At 37.1% G+C, this 17,640-nt stretch overlaps 1 protein-coding gene across 1 annotated transcript in view; it reads left to right on the top strand.

Annotated features, from left to right (window-relative positions):
- Window positions 1-17,640, top strand: part of CCDC171 (coiled-coil domain containing 171) — a 288,764-nt gene that overhangs the window by 121,565 nt on the left and 149,559 nt on the right. The window contains exon 11 of the mRNA XM_026453886.1: window positions 2,875-2,977. Coding sequence (XP_026309671.1) covers window positions 2,875-2,977 — 103 coding nt within the window. The remainder of the gene's footprint in view (window positions 1-2,874; window positions 2,978-17,640) is intronic.

Raw genomic sequence — 17,640 nt, 5'->3', positions numbered from 1 at the left:
CAGGTGTGGTGGCTCACGCCTGTAATCTCAACACTTTGGGAGACCAAGGTGGGTGGATCACTTGAGGCCAGGAGTTTGAGACCAGCTTGGCCAATATGGTGAAACCCTGTCTCTTCTAAAAACACAAAAGTTAGCTGGGTGTGGTGGCGCACACCTGTAGTCTCAGGTGTTCAGGAGGCTGAGGCACAAGAATCACTTGAACCCAGGGTATGGAGGTTGCAGTGAGCCGAGGTTGTGCCACTGCACTATAACCTGCGTGACAGAGCAAGACTATGTCTCTAAAAAAAAAAAGACAAGTCATTTTTTGTTTGTTGGCTTATTTACTTTTTACTCTTTTTTAAAAATCTAACTTTTTGATGTATAGATAATAGGTGCATATGATACAGGATTTCAAAGATAGAAAAAGGTTCTACAGTGAAAAATGAAATCTTTCTCTTAACCACCCAGATTCTCTTCTCAGGGACAACCATAATGACTACTTTTAAAAATGATTCTGGGCCGGGCCTGGTGGCTCACCCCTGTAATCCCAGCACTTTTGGAGGCTGAGGCAGGTAGATCACTTGAGGTCACGAGTTGAATACCAGCCTGGTCAACATGGTGAAACCCCTTCTCTACTAAAAATACAAAAATTAGTTGGGCATGGTAGTGGGCACCTGTACTCCCAGCTACTTGGGGGGCTGAGGCAAGAGAATCACTTCAACCTGGGAGGCGGAGGTTGCAGTGAGCTGAGATCGTGCCACCGCACTCCAGCCTGGGTGACAGGACGAGACTCCGTATCAAAAAAAAAAAAAAAAAAAAAAATTGTAGAGATTCTCTCTGCATTTACAAATAGGTACACACACACACACTTCACGCATATGGCAGCATATTAAGCATATTGTCAACCTACTTCCGTTTTTATTTTTAGCTGAACAAGATAACTTAGATCTTTTCATTGATGAAGAGCGTCCTCCTATTTAAAGTCTGTGTGGATGAGTCCTAATTGATTTTTCTGCTGATAACATGCTATAATTAATTTAACTACTTAACACTTATTTTAGAAACTAGGTATTGCTTAGGGGAAACACTGGGGATACACTGGTGAGGACAAAAAAAAAAAAAAAAAAACAAAGACATTTACTCCCTTCATGAAGCTTAAATTCTATGAGATGGACACATTAATAAAAGACCAACTCAAATAAAAGTGAATCATAATTGTGATAAGTGCTGAGGTGAATGTGATGGAGAGAGAATTGATATAGTCAGGTAGGTAAAGGACAGTTTTTCTGAGGAAGTGATAATTGAGCTGACATCTAAACAAACATCAATTAATTTTACATATTTTAAGGATGTAAGTTTGTCTTATAATATCTATTCTTCCATTTTTTTCTGTATCTATAAACATACCTTTCACATCAACTTTTAAATGTGCTTAAGTTTCTCATATATTAAATAAAGACAAAACTCATCTCTGACCCTTCCCTCCTTTCCAACTACTGCCCTTTATCTCACCTTCCTTCTTAACAAGAAAGAGTTGTCTAAACTTCCTGTTTCTATTTACTCATCTCTCAGTCAAGAAAAAAATTCAGGCTTACTCCTTTAACTTATTCCAGTCTGTGTTGTAATTATTATAACACAGTGAAACATTTCACCACGGTCACCAATTACCTCCAACCCCAGGATACAGTTTTTAGTCTCCATTTTGCTTGAATTGGCATGATTGACAACTTTCTTCTTGAACTTGTTGAAATGTTCCCACATCTTGGTTTTCATGACATTATCTCCTTCTATTTTTTTCTTTTTTTAGTGTTGTTTGCTGACTTCTTTTCTATCTATTAAATTGCTGGAGTTCCGTAAGACTTGTCCTAGGCTCTTTTCATTTCCCATCAAACACTTTAAGGCAAGTTTCAGACAGTATCTATAGATGATTCCCAAACCTATACCTGACCCTACTTCTAACATTTACGCCAATTATATTCAGCCATCTCCCATACTTTTCTACTTTATTTGTCATTTGTTCATTCAAATATATTTATTTGGGACCTGTTACTTGACAGGCATTGTGCTGGTGCAGAGTGTCTTAGATATCTCTAGTGGAATATGGTTAAAACAAAATGAATGATTGATACCTCCTGCCAAAAAGAAGCAAGCAAGTAAACAAACAAAAATAGCCAAAACAAGACCCCCTCTACCATCATTATTCTGATTCAACTACTGAAATCCACCCAGTTCATCTAACTTAAAACCTTGGAATCAGTGTCAACTCTTCTTTTTCTCAGTACTTCCCTTATCCTCATCCAATCCAATCCAGTTCAGTCTGGTCCAATCTGTGGTCTAACCCAATGCAATTTTACTAAAGTCTGGCCATTCTACCTTCTAAGTCTCTGTCCACTGCTTCCATTCCCTACCCCTTCTCTCCTTTCACTGTCAATACCCTAGACCAAGCTACTATCACTTGATTACTGCAGTAACTTCAAATTGGTCTTAACTGTCTTCGCTTTTGACTGCCATCTGGAAACTTGCCTTATGACTGTAGTCATGATTTTTTAAGTGTTCCATAATTCCTCTGTCTCAGTTTTCTTATCTCAAACATTGGGATAATAATAGCCTTTCCATGATAGGGTTATTGTGAGGATAAAATGAATCACTGTATATAAAACACTTAGAATAGTGCCAGCACTAACTCCTCAGTAAATTGTTAATAAGACCTTGTACAGTGTTACCTTAAGCCAAGTAAAAGGTAGGATTAAGAGAGAAAGATGGTTTATTAATAGTATATTTGAATGGAATCATTATCTTGTTTATACTTAATTGTGTTACATATGTTCACACTAAAAATCTGCCCCTCTTATAATACGTGACCTTATTATGTGTAATTTTTTTCTTAATTAAAAGGCTAAGAAGCACCAGGCCTTCCTAGTAGAGACATGTGAAAATAACGTGAAAGAATTGGAATCGATCTTGGACAGCTTTACTGTGTCGGGCCAGTGGACATCAGGTTAGTTGAAGGTATAAAATGACAGATGCATCTGTCAATGTTCCAAAGTCACTACATTTTGGGAATTCTGCAGATGCCTCTTATAGTCCCTCATCTCAACATGTTTTGATTTGATGACATGATAAGAGCAGTTCTCACAGCAGTCAGTTGGCCTAGCTGGCTGAGAAAGGGTGACGGAATGTGGACCTGCTGTTGTCCTCCCAGAACTTGATTTACAAGTGTTGGGGTCTGTGTGATTGGACAGACAAGGGCTCACTTGCTGTGTTCTGAATCCAACTGAGAAAAAAGTCCTTACAGTATACCTGCAAGGGGAACAGATGTTTCGATCAAACTGAGCCAAATTCTGAGGCAACCTTCAGCAACTTAAAGGTCATGCATTTAAAAGGTTATGCAGGACACAGGCTGTAGCATAGCGCATGTTCTATACTTTCCAAACCAGTTTTCTAAGCTGGTTTTCATTTCCTACTGCCATATACATGTACTGTCCAGATAAGAATGCTTAGGTGAAATATTTTAGTTGTAGTTATTAGCCCACTTCATGTGATAAAGAGCTATAAAATTATATATTAATTAGGTAGACATATTTTGAGAACTAGCAAAAGCAATGGTTGCCTAATGAATTCTGTTCACTATTTCCACTTTCTTAGTGTTTTGTGTTTATGTTATTATGTGTGCTATAGTAGCTTTGACATAAATACTTTTCTACCTCAGTTTTCTTTTGCCCTACTGTCAGCCTTGAATTATTTGGTGGTCTTCTAACACAATTCTGTTCTTCAAAAGGCACATAAAATTAAATTTCTCACTCTTAAAAATTGAGCTGCAGGACTGTTTTTTAAAAAAACATTTTTTAAAAGGAATCTAACAGCAATTTGGCAAATAAGTTCTTTAGATAACTCTTCAGTTCAGGAAGTTTTTGCCCTTGAAAACTTGGAAGGACCTCATCAAGGCTCGTATTTTACCTTCTGGATCTGTAGATGTCTCAGTTGGTAAGCTATTAGAAATGTAGTGTGCTTTGCTATTGTCTATGTTTTAAGTCTCTATGTTTTTAGCTTTTATGAAATTAATGTGTAACTATCTTTGTTTTTATGTAAACTTTTCCCAAAAGCATTACTCTATCATAATTTGTTATCATGGACAAATCAAAGGATATAAAAGTGTCATAAAAATAGGTGTAGGTATCCAGTTTCAATTATATTTATTACAGCTTTGGAGGAGAAAATTTTCCTTTGCACTGGTACTTTTTTATTATTGAGATGTATCAATGGTGTTTAATGGTGTTAGGATCTTTAAAAATTGTTAAATATTGTCACAGTATATCATATGCCTCAATATTATTTTAAATATTTCTTCAGAGTTGAATTAGAAAAGCTAAGAATAATGTGGTCATGTCTCGTTTGAGTTTTAAAGTAAAATAGTTGGTAACAAAGCAACTCATAAGTTATTACTAAGCGTACAGAGTTTTCTATTTAAATTTTTATTTTTATTCTTTTATTAACCATCCTTTTTTTATCTTCCTAATTTTCTGTATAGATGCATACTTTGTGTATTACAGGGAATGTGTTCCTGGGAAAGACCATGCACATGAATTAGTGATTTTTGGATTGTTACAGAGTGATAACATGTTTCCATTTTGTGCTGGTTTTTCTCTCTTTTGCACCCTTCTTCCCTCACTGATCCATCCTCCTCTTCTCCGTTTTGCTGTGTGCCTTGGGAGGCTGACTTCTGTGGATCTGTGCTCCTTTGCCTTCTGGCTTCTGGTTGGGTTTAGACAGTAGGTGCACCCACAGGAGATTAAGGGAATGAGAGAAGAAAGCAGTCAAGATATTTATTTCCTCTGCTTCCTCTGCTCCACTGCATTTTTGGCAGTGGTTTCATTTTTCAGCAGCCACAGTGCCTGTTGGGTGGGTCCTCTCTCATGGCTGTGGCTCTTGTTGGACTATGGTGACATTCTCTCCACTTGACCTTTTAGCTAAGACATAATATTCATTTTCTACTCTTGCTTGCTCTTGATGCCTCATCATACCTTTTGGGATCTGTTAACCTGTACACATTTCTGTAGTCTCTTCATTAAATTATCTTGCTGATGACCCCTTCTGAGTGTTTAGTCTACATCCAGATTGATTTACATAACTGCGTGGGACCTGGTTTCATTCTTCCTATTGGCTTGTATAAAACAGCTCTGTGCCTTTATACTGGACTCTGTTTCCACTCAGACTGGGTTTTTGTTACATAAGGAAGAAAGTGAGTCACGAATTTTTTGGCTTCTCAGTATGTTTAAATGTTATGTTTATACTATAATGTAGTTCATTAAGTTGTGGGAGCATTATGTCAAAAAATGCACATACCTTAATTTGCTTTATTGCCAAAAAATGCTAAGGATCATCTGAGCCTTCTGTGAGTCATAACCTTTTTGCTAGTGGAGAGTCTTGCCTTGATGTTGATGGCTGCTGACTGATCAGGGTGGTGGTGGCTGAAGGTTGGGTTAGCCATGGCAATTTCTTTTTTGTTACCTAAAAAGTGGATACATAATGATTTTACATACTTATATACACATTTATGAGGCATGTGATATTTTGATACATGCATAAAATATGTGTAATCATCAAATCAGGGTATTTAAGATACTGGTCACCTTGAATATTTAGCATTTCTTTCTATTGGGAACATTTCAAATCTTCTGGCTATTTTGAAATATAAAATATATTGTTGTTAACTGTAGTCACCCTACTGTGCTATTGAACTCTAGAACTTATGTCTTCTATCTAGCTATATGTTTATACCCATTAATCTACCTCTCTTCAATAACACCCTCCCCACTACCACTAGTAACCACCATTCTACTCTACCCCTGTGAGATCTGCTTTTTTAGCTCTCACATGTGAGTGAGAACATAGGATATTTGTCTTTCAGTGCCTGGCTTATTTAACTTAACATAATGACCTCCAGTTTTATTTACGTTGCTACAAATGACAGGATTTCATTCTTTTTATGGCTGGATAGTATTCCATTATGTGCCTGTATGTGGGTGTATATGTATATATATACACACAGACATCACATACTCTTTATTTTTTTAGAGACAGTGTGTTGCTGTGTTGCTCAGGATAGCCTAGAACTCCTGGGCTCAAACAGTCCTCCTGCCTCAGCCAGGAGGACTTTAGCTAGGACTTTAGGTATGGTAGCATCTGGCTTATACCATATTTTCTTTATCCGTTTATCCATTATTGGACACTTAGGTTGATTCTATATCTTGGTTATGTGAATAGTACTCTAATACATATGACAGTGCAGGTATCCCTTTGATATACTGATTTTTTTTCCTTTGGATAAGTATCAGTGGTGGGATTGCTGGATCATATGGTAGCTTTGTTTTCAGATTTTTTTTTAAGGTGATAGACTCTTGGGATGTTGCCCAGGCTAGTCTTGAACTCTTGGTTTCAAGCAGTCCTCCCACTTCATCCTCTTGAGTAGCTGGGATTACATACAGGTGCATGCCACTGTGCCTGGCTTATTTTTAGTTTTTTGAGAAATCGCCATACTGTTTTTCATAATAGCTGTACTAATTTACATTCCCACCAACAGTATATAAGAGTTCTCTTTTATCCACATCCTCCCCATCATTTGTTATTTTTTTTTTTTTGTCTTTTTGCTACTAGCCATTCTAACTGTGGTGAGATGATATCTCATTGTCCCTTTGATTTGCATTTCCCTGATTTGTGATGTTGAGCATTTTAAAATATACTTGTTTGCCATTTGTATGTCTTTTTTTGAGAAATGTCTACTTATGTCCTTTGCCTACTTTTTATTGGGATCATTTGGGTTTTTTTTTTTTTTTTTTTTTTTTTTTCGCTGTTGAATTGTTTCAGTTCCTTGTGTATTCTGGATATTAGTCCCTTGTTTGATGAATAGTTTGTAAATATTTTCTCCCATTCTACAGGTTGTCTCTTCACTCTGTTGATTGTTTCCTTTGCTGGGCAGAAGCTATATAGTTTAATGCATAGTCCCATTGACTATGCATTAGACTTGAAAGTAAACATAATACTTGTTTAATAAGTAGATAACCAAGTGTGGTGATGGACATGTTAATTAACTTGGTTGTGGTAGTCATTTCATAGTGTATATGGATATCAAATAATCAAGTTTTGCACCTTGAATGTATATAATCTTTTCTGGCAGTTACACTTCCTTAAAGCTGGACGGAAACAACAACAAAAAACTTAAGTTAGAGTGTGTCATTTCTTTGCTCTAAACCTTGTAGGGTCCTGTGCTTTACTTAGAAGCCAAAGTGGTATCAATGGCTTGCTTGTTTTTCATTGCTTCTTTGGCCTCACCTCCCACTACTCTCCCCTGCTTCCCTGTGTTTGAGCCTCTCTAGCCTCTTGCCATTTCTTGAATACGCCAAGCGTGCTCTTGCCTTAGATGCCTTTGTACTGACTGTTCCTTCTACCCAGAAAGCTTTTTACCTAGTGTATCTACTTAGCTCTCTTTCTTGTCTTCCTTAGGCCTGTGCTCAGATCTCACCTTCTCCATGAAGTTTGCTTATTGCCCATTCCTATGTTATTTGGGCTCACTATGTCTCTCCCTTGCATGCTCCACTTTTTTCCCCCGTAGCACCTATTGCAGTCAAACATTTCTCTCACAGTGTATGGAACATTCATTATTATATTTCAGTTCCATGAGGATGAGAATCTTTGTCTCCTTTAATCATTAGTGTATTTTAAACAGCTAGAATAGTACTTGGCACAAAACAGTCACTCAAAAAATATTTGTTGAATATGAATAAAAATATAAATGAATTAATATCAGGTTGAAGGTCTATTTTACGTTTTAAGTTTTGAAGTTATAAAGGTGATCATGGAATCTCTTTCTAAATTATAGCAGCTCTTTGGGTAGCATCCATAAGGAGTCACCAGGAAGATTGACCTCGAGTGGAACAGATGTATAATCTTTCATGGATCATAGAAATGTCATCTTGATTGCCTCTATCATTAGGGACATTTATTTCCTATTTCTGCTTTCTACTATCAACTAAAATTGAAGCACTACAGTTGCTCCTATCTCATGTCTTTTCAGGTGGAAATTCTTATAGTAGGATATGTGTGGGGGAAATCCTTTCCTACTTTGAACCCATGTAGTCTTTTCTTTCCTCTCCTCTCCTCTCCTTTTGTCTTTGTCTTTCTGTCTCTTCACTTCTCTTCTTTTTTCTTTTCTTTTTTCTTGGCAGGATCTCACTCTGTTGGTTGGGCTGGAGTGCAGTGGTGCAGTCATGGTTCACTGCAGTCTCAACCTTCTGGGCTTAAGTGATCCTCCCACCTCAGCTCCCAAGTAGCTGGGACTACAGCACATGCTATCGTGCTTGGCTAAATTTTGTATTTTTTGTAGAGATGGGGTTTCAGCATGTTGCCCAGGCTGGTCTCAAACTCCTGAGTTTAAGCAATCCTCCCACCCCAGCCTTCCAAAATACTGTGATTATAGGTGTAAGCCACTGTGCCCAGACCCATGTAGTATTTTTGCTGTGAATATTTCTTCTGATAGTTTCACCTATGCCTGAGGGTGTCAGCAAACATCAAGAATGTGACTTTTTCTTCTTAGGATTCGTGAAAGAAAGTCTTCCTTGTGGCTCAGTCTTGAATTTTTTTTAAGGTAGTTGACTTTCACATTCACTGAGACTCCAACCTTCTTTAGCTTTCCTTGAGGAAATCATTTGTAATACTGTAGAGGTGTTCTTTTCCTTTTTACCTGGAGAGGCTGAAGGATCCCAGGAAATAAAAGCAGTAGCATTTGATTCCTTTGGGCATGTATATGTCACCCGGGAATTGGGCAGTCTCAGGGAGTGCTCTTAGGAAAATCAAGACAACAAATTGGATTTTTCCTGTCACCTCTCCTCCTTTACTTCTTTCATAAAGGAATATTGCCTACACCTAGTATCCTCCTGAGAATTTTTATTTCTTCTTATGAACCTTTTAGCTGTTATCTTTTTTAACTAGAGTCTCATGGGTGGTTGAAAAGCTGAGGATGGCTATAGGAGCAGCACACAGTTTCCTCTATTGTCATTTGCAGATTTCTTCTCTCTTGCTTCCCTTATCTCCTAATTCACTGAGGTTTACAAACCAAACTTGCCCCACTTCATTATACTCATAGTTTCAGTTTATGAAATCCAAGGGAGTAGCTTTACTGAGTACTCTAACATTTTGTAATGAGATGATTAATAGATGCCAGTGTATATTTTTTGACTTTTCTTAATGCAAAGAATGCTTGTAAATGTCAGAATATTTTGTTTCAGGCATAGCTACTTTGGTTACAATTTGATAACAATAGAAACTCATTTCTATTTTGCTTCATCTATTCAGATATGTTAAAGATAGTTGATAGTTGGAATAAAGTGAGACTATGCCATTTAACTTTGTGCTAATTGCTACTCATTTCCAGCCATCTTTTGTAGTCTTCTTGTTCTCTTCTCTTTGGATTTTCTGCCTTCTTATTATTTATCTACTTTCTCCCTTCCTTACTTTACAGTTGTATCTCAACTTCATAGGCTTTCCTAGAAATGGGGTGTTATTATTCATCCCAAAGTTTAAAAACATACTATTATTCTCCCTCTTTCCTACTTTTTCTGGATACGTGAATTTTAAATGACTGAACTGAAACAGTTCATTGTGTTTTATCTTGTTTTTATAGTTATCCTTATTTCTCTTTAAGTTTTAAATTTTTGTAGAGAGTATAGTATTGTATAAAGAAAACATTCAGATAATTAAAAAATACTGATTATTAATATTATTATTATTTTGAGATGGAGCCTTGCTCTGTCACCCAGGCTGAAGTGCAGTGGCATGATCTTGGCCCCCACCTCCTGGGTTTAAGCAATTCTCCAGCCTCAACCTCCCAAGTAGCTGGGATTACAGGCATCCAGCACTACACCTGGCTAATATTTGTAATTTTAGTAGAGATGGGATTTCACCATGTTGGCCAGGCTGGTCTTGAACTCCTGACCCCAGGTGATCTCCCCGTCTTGGCCTCCCAAAGTGTTGGGATTACAGGCATGAGCCACTGCACCCCCAAAATACTGATTATTAAGCATTGCTTCGTGCCTACATTGTTATTTATGATTTGTAAAACAATCAAGTTTAAAGTGTCAGCAGCCTGGTAGCCTCCTATAAAACAGCTCCACACTTTCATACTAATGAATGCACAGGAATGTTGAAAACACACAGTAATACTGGAAATCAAATAAATATTCACCCTCCCTTGGGGGAGAGTATATATAATACATAGTCAGTAGAACTGGAATGAAAGTACAATCAACTTCCCTTTGACTTATCCTATGACAGTAGACAGACATTTTGTTCTCCTGCCACGGTATCCTCCCACTTTTGAAAATGGAGGGTCTGTACCAACTATAAAATTGGGAAGTTATCTTTCTGCTGTGTAGGTGCTGCTTTCTGAGGCAGTAAGAGTATTTTACCTTTCTTTCAACTCCTATACCATCTCCTTGTGACTTGTAACTCTCAGAATACAGCCAGCCAGGAATGACCCAGGGATTGGAGGTAAAGTTCTGAGAAGTCTCCTTTGTATTGTCTCTAGGAATCAAGACAAAAAAAATTGGTAGCAGTTCATACTAGAGATAAAATTTTCCCTATAGTCTATCTAACTGTATGTGCCAGAAGTCCAGGGAGTGGATTGGGAGATGATACCACCTAAATTCAGGGATTGCTACTTGCCGAAAAATAAAATAGGAACTGTGTACATTCATGTAGCTTCAGATATTGATCTTAGAGGGGGTTTTATCACCATGTAATTGATTCAGAGTGGAGCTTTGGAGAGTTTATACATACAGTCTTTTTTCAAACTTTCTAAATATGGTTAGGTTTTACTCTTTTTTTCATTTAAAAATTAAGGAAAACTAAATAGAATTTTTGAAAAACTAAGCACCACAAAACAAGGAGAAAGGAACAGTACCTGCTACATTTAGAACAGAGTGGTGAAATGATTCACCATGGAAATCAGAATAAAATTTGGAAGCTATTTGGCATCCACAGTAGGCTACAAAAAGAAATGACCTTTTTCAAATGGGATTAATAAAGAAAGAATAGGCTGAAATAGAAAAAGATTAATTCTCCTCCTACTCCGAAAAAACCCAAATAAGATTAACAGGTAGAAGAATGACAGAAGGAAGGAATCTAAGGAAACTAAAAATAGGATAGTAAATTTAAAAATTGTGAATAGCTATGACAGAATTGACATTAGAAAATCTACAATCTACAATTAACATTTTAGATTGGTGATTTGGAGGACAAAATGTAGAAAAAAGAACACAGATAAAATGCAGAGGAAAAAAAGAGTTAAAACAGATAAGGAAAGAAAAACAAAGGGAAAAGATGATAATATGGAGTACCAATGAAAAGATTGTACATCTTTCTAAGGCGAAAACTAGAGTAAATGAAACAAATGTAATAATTGAAGACATAATTCAAAAACACTTGTTTGAGATAAAAAAGATTGTAGCATGCCAGATGAGATCACTGCTTTACAGGGAAGCATCATCAAATAACACCTGCGTTTAAATATATTTTTGAAATTTTTAAAATTATAAGAATAAAGGAAAAACACATGTTACTTATAAGAGCAGAAATATGTAAAATGAACATGTTTTTTTCCTCCCAAGAGAAACCTCAATAAAGTTTGCTTTAAAAAAGATAAGATCCTCCTATGATCTCTTTTCCTTCAAATTCATCCAGTAATTAATTGCATATCTTTTTTTAAGAAAAATTTCAGATATGTACAAAAGGAGGCAGAATAGTATAACAAAATCTCTTGCCCTCGCCACTCAGATCAACATTTATCAACTTAAGAACCAATCTTGTTTCACATACTTCCCCTCTGCTGTATTATATTGAAAGCATATCCCAGATATTTCTATATTATATATCTGTATAATACAGATATCTGCTGTATTATATTGAAAACATATCCCAGATATGTTTAATTTTATTCATAAATATTTAAGTTTGACTCTCTAAAAAATGAAGTCTTTTTAAAAATATAAATACAAGATCATTATCATATGTAAAAAGTTAAAAATTTCTTAGTATCATAAAATTCAAATTTTGTTGTATATCTCATATAATATCAGTTTGTTTAAATTAGTACGCAGAGAAGGTCTAGATATTATGATTGGGTGACTTTAAAAAATCTGTAGGTTCCTCTCCTCTTCTGTCTGTCTGTCTGTCTCTCTTTTTTGAGATGGAGTCTCACTCTGTTGCCCAGGCAGGAGTAGTGCCATCTCGGCTCACTGCAAGCTCTGCCTCCCAGGTTCATGCCACTCGGCTGCCTCAGCCTCCCAAGTAGCTGGGACTAAAGGTGCCGGCCACCAGGCCTGGCTAATTTTTTTTGTACTTTTAGTAGACGGGGTTTCACCGTGTTAGCCAGGATGTCTCCATCTCTTGACCTCGTGATCCACCTGCCTTGGCCTCCCAAAATGGTGGGATTACAGGCGTGAGCCACCGTGCCTGACCCTCTTTCTTTTTTTTGAAATGGAGTCTCACTCTGTTGTCCAGGCTGGAGTACGGTGGTGCAATTTCGGCTCACTGCAACCTTTGCCTCCCAGGTTCAAGCGATTCTCCTGCCTCAGCCTCCCAAGTACCTGAGACTACAGGTGTGCACCAAGACGTACAGCTAATTTTTGTATTATTTAGTAGAGATGGGGTTTTGCCATGTTGACCAGGCTGGTCTTGAACTCCTGACCTCAGGCGATCCACCTGCCTCGGCCTCCCAAAGTGCCGAAATTACAGGTTTGAGCCACCGTACCTGGCCTTCTGTCTCCTTTTGTTTATCGTTTTGTTTGAAATTTATTTGTTAAAAAAACTGTTCCATTTGTTCTAGTTTCACAGCCTGCATTTTTCGGATTGCATCCCACTGTATAGTTTAACATGTTTTTTTGTTCTGTAGATTTCCTCTAAATTGATAATGGAATCTGCAGTAATGGAAATGCTCCATATCTTTTGTTCTAATATAGTAGACTCTAGCCACATGTGGCTCTTAAGTGCTTGAAATATGACTATCGTGACTAAGGAATTGAAAATTTAATTTTAAATAATTTAAATATGAATATAAATAATCACTGTTAAATAAATTTTACTGTCCACAGATTGGACAGTACAGAATTGAAGACTTGATTAAGGCTTGACTTCTGATTTTCTTTAAAATTGAATGTTTTTAAAAATTCACTTTGAATTCTTCATCTTGTACACTTCTTTTCTGAGTTCTATAAGTCTTTGACCTATATCAGTTTGAATTTTCAATTTTTATTTCTCAGTTCATATCCTGTTTCACATTATCATATTTGTTATGATAGGTTTAATTACATTTTGCCTTTACTAGGCTTGTTCTTATTATTTCTCTTTAGGAGAAATTGTAGACAGTTTTTTTTCCATTTTAATCATAGAATATTAAGAATTATGAATATAGGAAGTAACTGTGAAGATCAAGTGTGTATTATAAGATAGAAACATGTAAAGCTGGAGTTTGATTGGGTAGTCAGAACCACTATAGTATTTTTGAATAAGGAACTTATTAAGAATTTGACCTTATGCAATTGTGGGAGGAGCTGGGAAAGTAAGGTCAGATAAACCCATTGTAAGTCGAGGAGCATATTGAATGTGTATTGTTTTTGCGCTATTGTAAAGTTGAGAAATCTTAAGTTGAATCATTGTAAGTTGAGGCTGTCTATACTCTGTACTGAGTCCTTCTTTTTCTGTCTGGTCACATGTAACTGGTATTTTTAACTTCCTTTACTACCTATACCCTATTGCTTTGCTGTCAGCAAGCATATCAGCTATATGGTTCCATCCCTGGTGAGGTGGTCCACACCTGTATTCCAGGAGGGTCTATTATCCAGGAGAGCTATGGTATGGTTCTAGTCTGAGTTTGAAGTCCTGAGAACTAGGAGAGCTGATGATGTAAGCTCTGTTAGGAGTCTGAGCCTGAAAGCAAGAGAAGATTGATGTTGCAGCTCAAAGACAGCAAGGCAGAGAATAAGCATTCTTTCTTATTCAGGTTTTTATTCTCTTCAGACCTTCAACAGATTGGATGAAGCCCACTCAAGTTAGGGAGGGCAATCTGCCAATTCAGATATTAACCTCCCTCACAGACATAACCCAGAAAGAGTGTTTAACCACATATTTGGGCACCCAGTGACCTAGTCAGGTTGATAAAAAATTCACCATCACATCCCCCTTTCTCCTTCCTCCTTGTCCCTGGTAACCTCCATTCTACTTTCTTTTCTATGAATTTGACCGCTTTAGATACCTTATATTAAGTGGAATCATACAGTGTTTGTGTTTTTGTGATGAGAAACATAGTAAGACCAGTGAATCCTATGGAAACAATCTTATTTCCATACTTCATTTGTTGTAAAATGCATTCTCTGATCAGAAGCAATGCCATTTGGAATACATGATGGTGAATTAAAGTATTTTGTATATACATGGATGGGGGTTTGGTCAGAAACGTATGGTTAGGGAAGGAAAATCTGTATTCAGAGTAAGTGTCTATCTTAGTAAGAATAAAGCATTGCACATTCCATGATGAAAGTTACTCAGTGTGATCAACCTCCCACCAAGTTGCTATCTGATCCCCCCAGAGAATGGTGTCATATCATGGGCTCAGTGTTTGTTTTTGCTGTTGGTGAATTTGGAACTCAATAGGAGTTGTAACCCAATCAGCCTTGGTGAATGGAAGTTCATATTGCTGAGCCTGTATATTTCCTCTATCCTTGCTGCTATGACTCTTTTTGTTCAATTTTGAGGAGACAAAGATGGCTAGGAAAAAACATTGGTTGATATCCATAAAATACTCCATCTTGCCCTCCTGATTATTAAGATCCTTATCTACTGAAGTTTATCTGGGCACAGTGCCCATTTGAAGAAGTCTGTCCACATATTCTTCCCCAGACAACCTTGTTACCAATTTTCTATTCACATTCTTTCCAAGTCCCTGACCATTCAGCTAAACAGTTAGACACCACACATGAACTGGTGTATATTTGTATCTTTGGTCATCTCTCATTCTAGGAAGAATGATAGTCACATCCACTACTCGAAGTTCTGCTCACTAGGAGGAATCTTTTTACCACTGTTCTCCAGAGCCACCCTTGAGTGGGGCTGTAGTGCTGCTTGCAGCTGCCTGTTTTTGAATCATGTCAGCATATCATATAGAACCGTCCATAAACCAAGCCCATTTTTTTTTTCTATTTGTCAGCTGGTCATAGAGAACACTCCATGCATCCATGGTGTGGGTTAAGAGAGAGGAAGCAATGTAACAGGAATAGGGCCCATGGGAATCTGGGCTACTTGCTCATACAACTTACTTGTGCCTTCAGGACTTATACACCACTTTCATTTGATGATAGAGTGCTATTGTCTATGCCAACATTTATGGATTGGTAGACCACACAGTAACCATTTTATGATGGGCAACCTCTAGTCACGTGGTGAATTGTTGGCCATGTATTCAGTATCTGCTGAGGACCAGTAGCAAGTCCAAAGCTCATTTTCAAAAGAATAGTTATCTGTAGTGGATGGCTTGCTTTGCTTCTAACTCCTAAAAGTTTACACTATGATCCACTTATAAGGACCTGTGAAATGCTGTATACATCTTGAATTTGAGTAGTTGCTACTTTCTGTTCATCAGGTCCATTTAGAACAATGCCATCAATTTAGTAGAAAATGAAATAGAGCATGTGAGATCTTCGGTAATGGAGAGTTGATCAAGATTTCTACATACTAGATTGTGATAGAGAGCCAGAGTTGATATAGCTCTGTGGTAGGGCGGCAACAAAGGTACATTGCTGGTCCTGCTAGATGAAAAAAACTGGTCTTGGTGATCTTTACTAAAGGGGTAGAATGAATATCTTCATTCCAGTTGCCAGAAAATGTGTTGATTTGTTTCACAATGAAACTACATATTTAATTGCAGCAGCAGTTGGAGTCATACTGATTAATTCACTGTCATTCTGTAAGATCTATCTGTATTCTGTAGCAGCCCAGTTAGGTGAGTTGAATGCTGATGTGATAGGAATCACCATGCCTTCATCTTTCAGTCCTTTAAAAGGCACTAATCTCTACAGTCTTGCCAGGAGTGTGGCATTACTTTCAATTTGTATTTTGGTAGGTAAAAGTACCAGTGATTTCCTCTTGGCTTTTCCACTTGGTTTTCCTCTGTAATATCCCTCTATAGTTCAGGTAACCACTGTGGACATTGTGCCAGTTGCTACATTTGTCCTTTCTAACTATGTGTTCCAAACTGGGAAAATAACTATGGGGTGGGTTCAGGTACCTACTGGACCCACTAGAGAGAGGCTTAAGCTCAAATTCAGTTAATTACCTGACCTCTGTAAACTCCTACCCTGAGTATTGAACAGTAGCACATTTTAGGTCTCCCTAAATTAATGGCAGTTCAGATCCAGTGTCCAGTTGTCCCTGATAAGTGTAGTTAATTCCTCCCCCCCAGTACAGTTACCCTGTTAGATGGTTGCATGTTTGTTTGAGGAAGGTTAGGAGGAAGATTTACAGTATTTTTTGGTATTTTGTCAGGATTGCTAACAGAGACCCATCCTCTTTATTCACAGGTCCCTAAGTCTGTGAATTAGCTCAAGTCTGAGAAGTATTTGAGGATTAGTTCTTCCTTTTTTGTTTACTTAAGTCCCACTTCTGGTAATCAGACCCAGGACTTTTCTACTTATACAAACCAAGTAAAACTTAACTATGCTGCCCATTGATTTTGGTTCTAGGAACACCGTGATCATTTAGCCAGTGTCAGTGATCTCTGCAGGTCAAACCATTTTGTTTATTGCTCCACTACCCATTATGCTAAACATGTCTACTTTGTCTCTGGAAGTTAATTGCTACCATTTGGTCTCTGTTACCCAAGATCCAGTCACTCCCACTAAATTCAGGGAACCCATTTTGATGGCACCAGTGTTTGCTGTTTTTCTTTGCCTTCTAGCCACATGGAGCTTATCAAGCTACACAGAGCTCATCAAGGAAGCTGGGACTTCCGTTACTAATATATTTCTCAAGCTTTGGTAAAGGAAGTGATTTTTGAATTCTCCCAAGAGACATAGTTAGAGAGTGAGAAGGACTTACATAATAAATACTTTCCATATATTAGAAAAGTTATGAACCATTTCCCCTAAACACTCTAGAATGGGCACTACTGTTTGCAAGATAATGAAAGGTGTTTATTTATAAACTCAGTGATTAAGACGATATACAGTGTTGTGGTCTGAGTTTGAAAAAAGTCTAACTGCCAATAAAGTGTTTGTATTAGTGCTTTTAAAATGAAAAGAGAATTTTCTTAGTTATCAATACATTATATATTAAATGTTTGGATTTTATCAGGTGAAAACAAAACTCATTTGAACATTATTTTCTGTTTTCTACTACAAGATCAAAAATCAGTACTAAACAACAGAGTTCAGTTCGGAACATGAACATGACCACTCATAATCTATATTGATAGCTGTATAAAAAAAACTCTGTCTTTTATCTATATTCTCCCTCCATTATTTCTTACTAATTCTCCCTTCTTGGGATCTTGTAGAAAAATGAAGTAGGTAACAAGATGGAGAAGGTAGACTCCATTCATGAAAAGTTACTGTTTTTTTT

Source organism: Piliocolobus tephrosceles, chromosome 14 (assembly GCF_002776525.5).
Source record: "Piliocolobus tephrosceles isolate RC106 chromosome 14, ASM277652v3, whole genome shotgun sequence".
Lineage (NCBI taxonomy): Eukaryota > Metazoa > Chordata > Mammalia > Primates > Cercopithecidae > Piliocolobus > Piliocolobus tephrosceles.
This window is presented reverse-complemented; position numbering and strand designations above follow the sequence as displayed.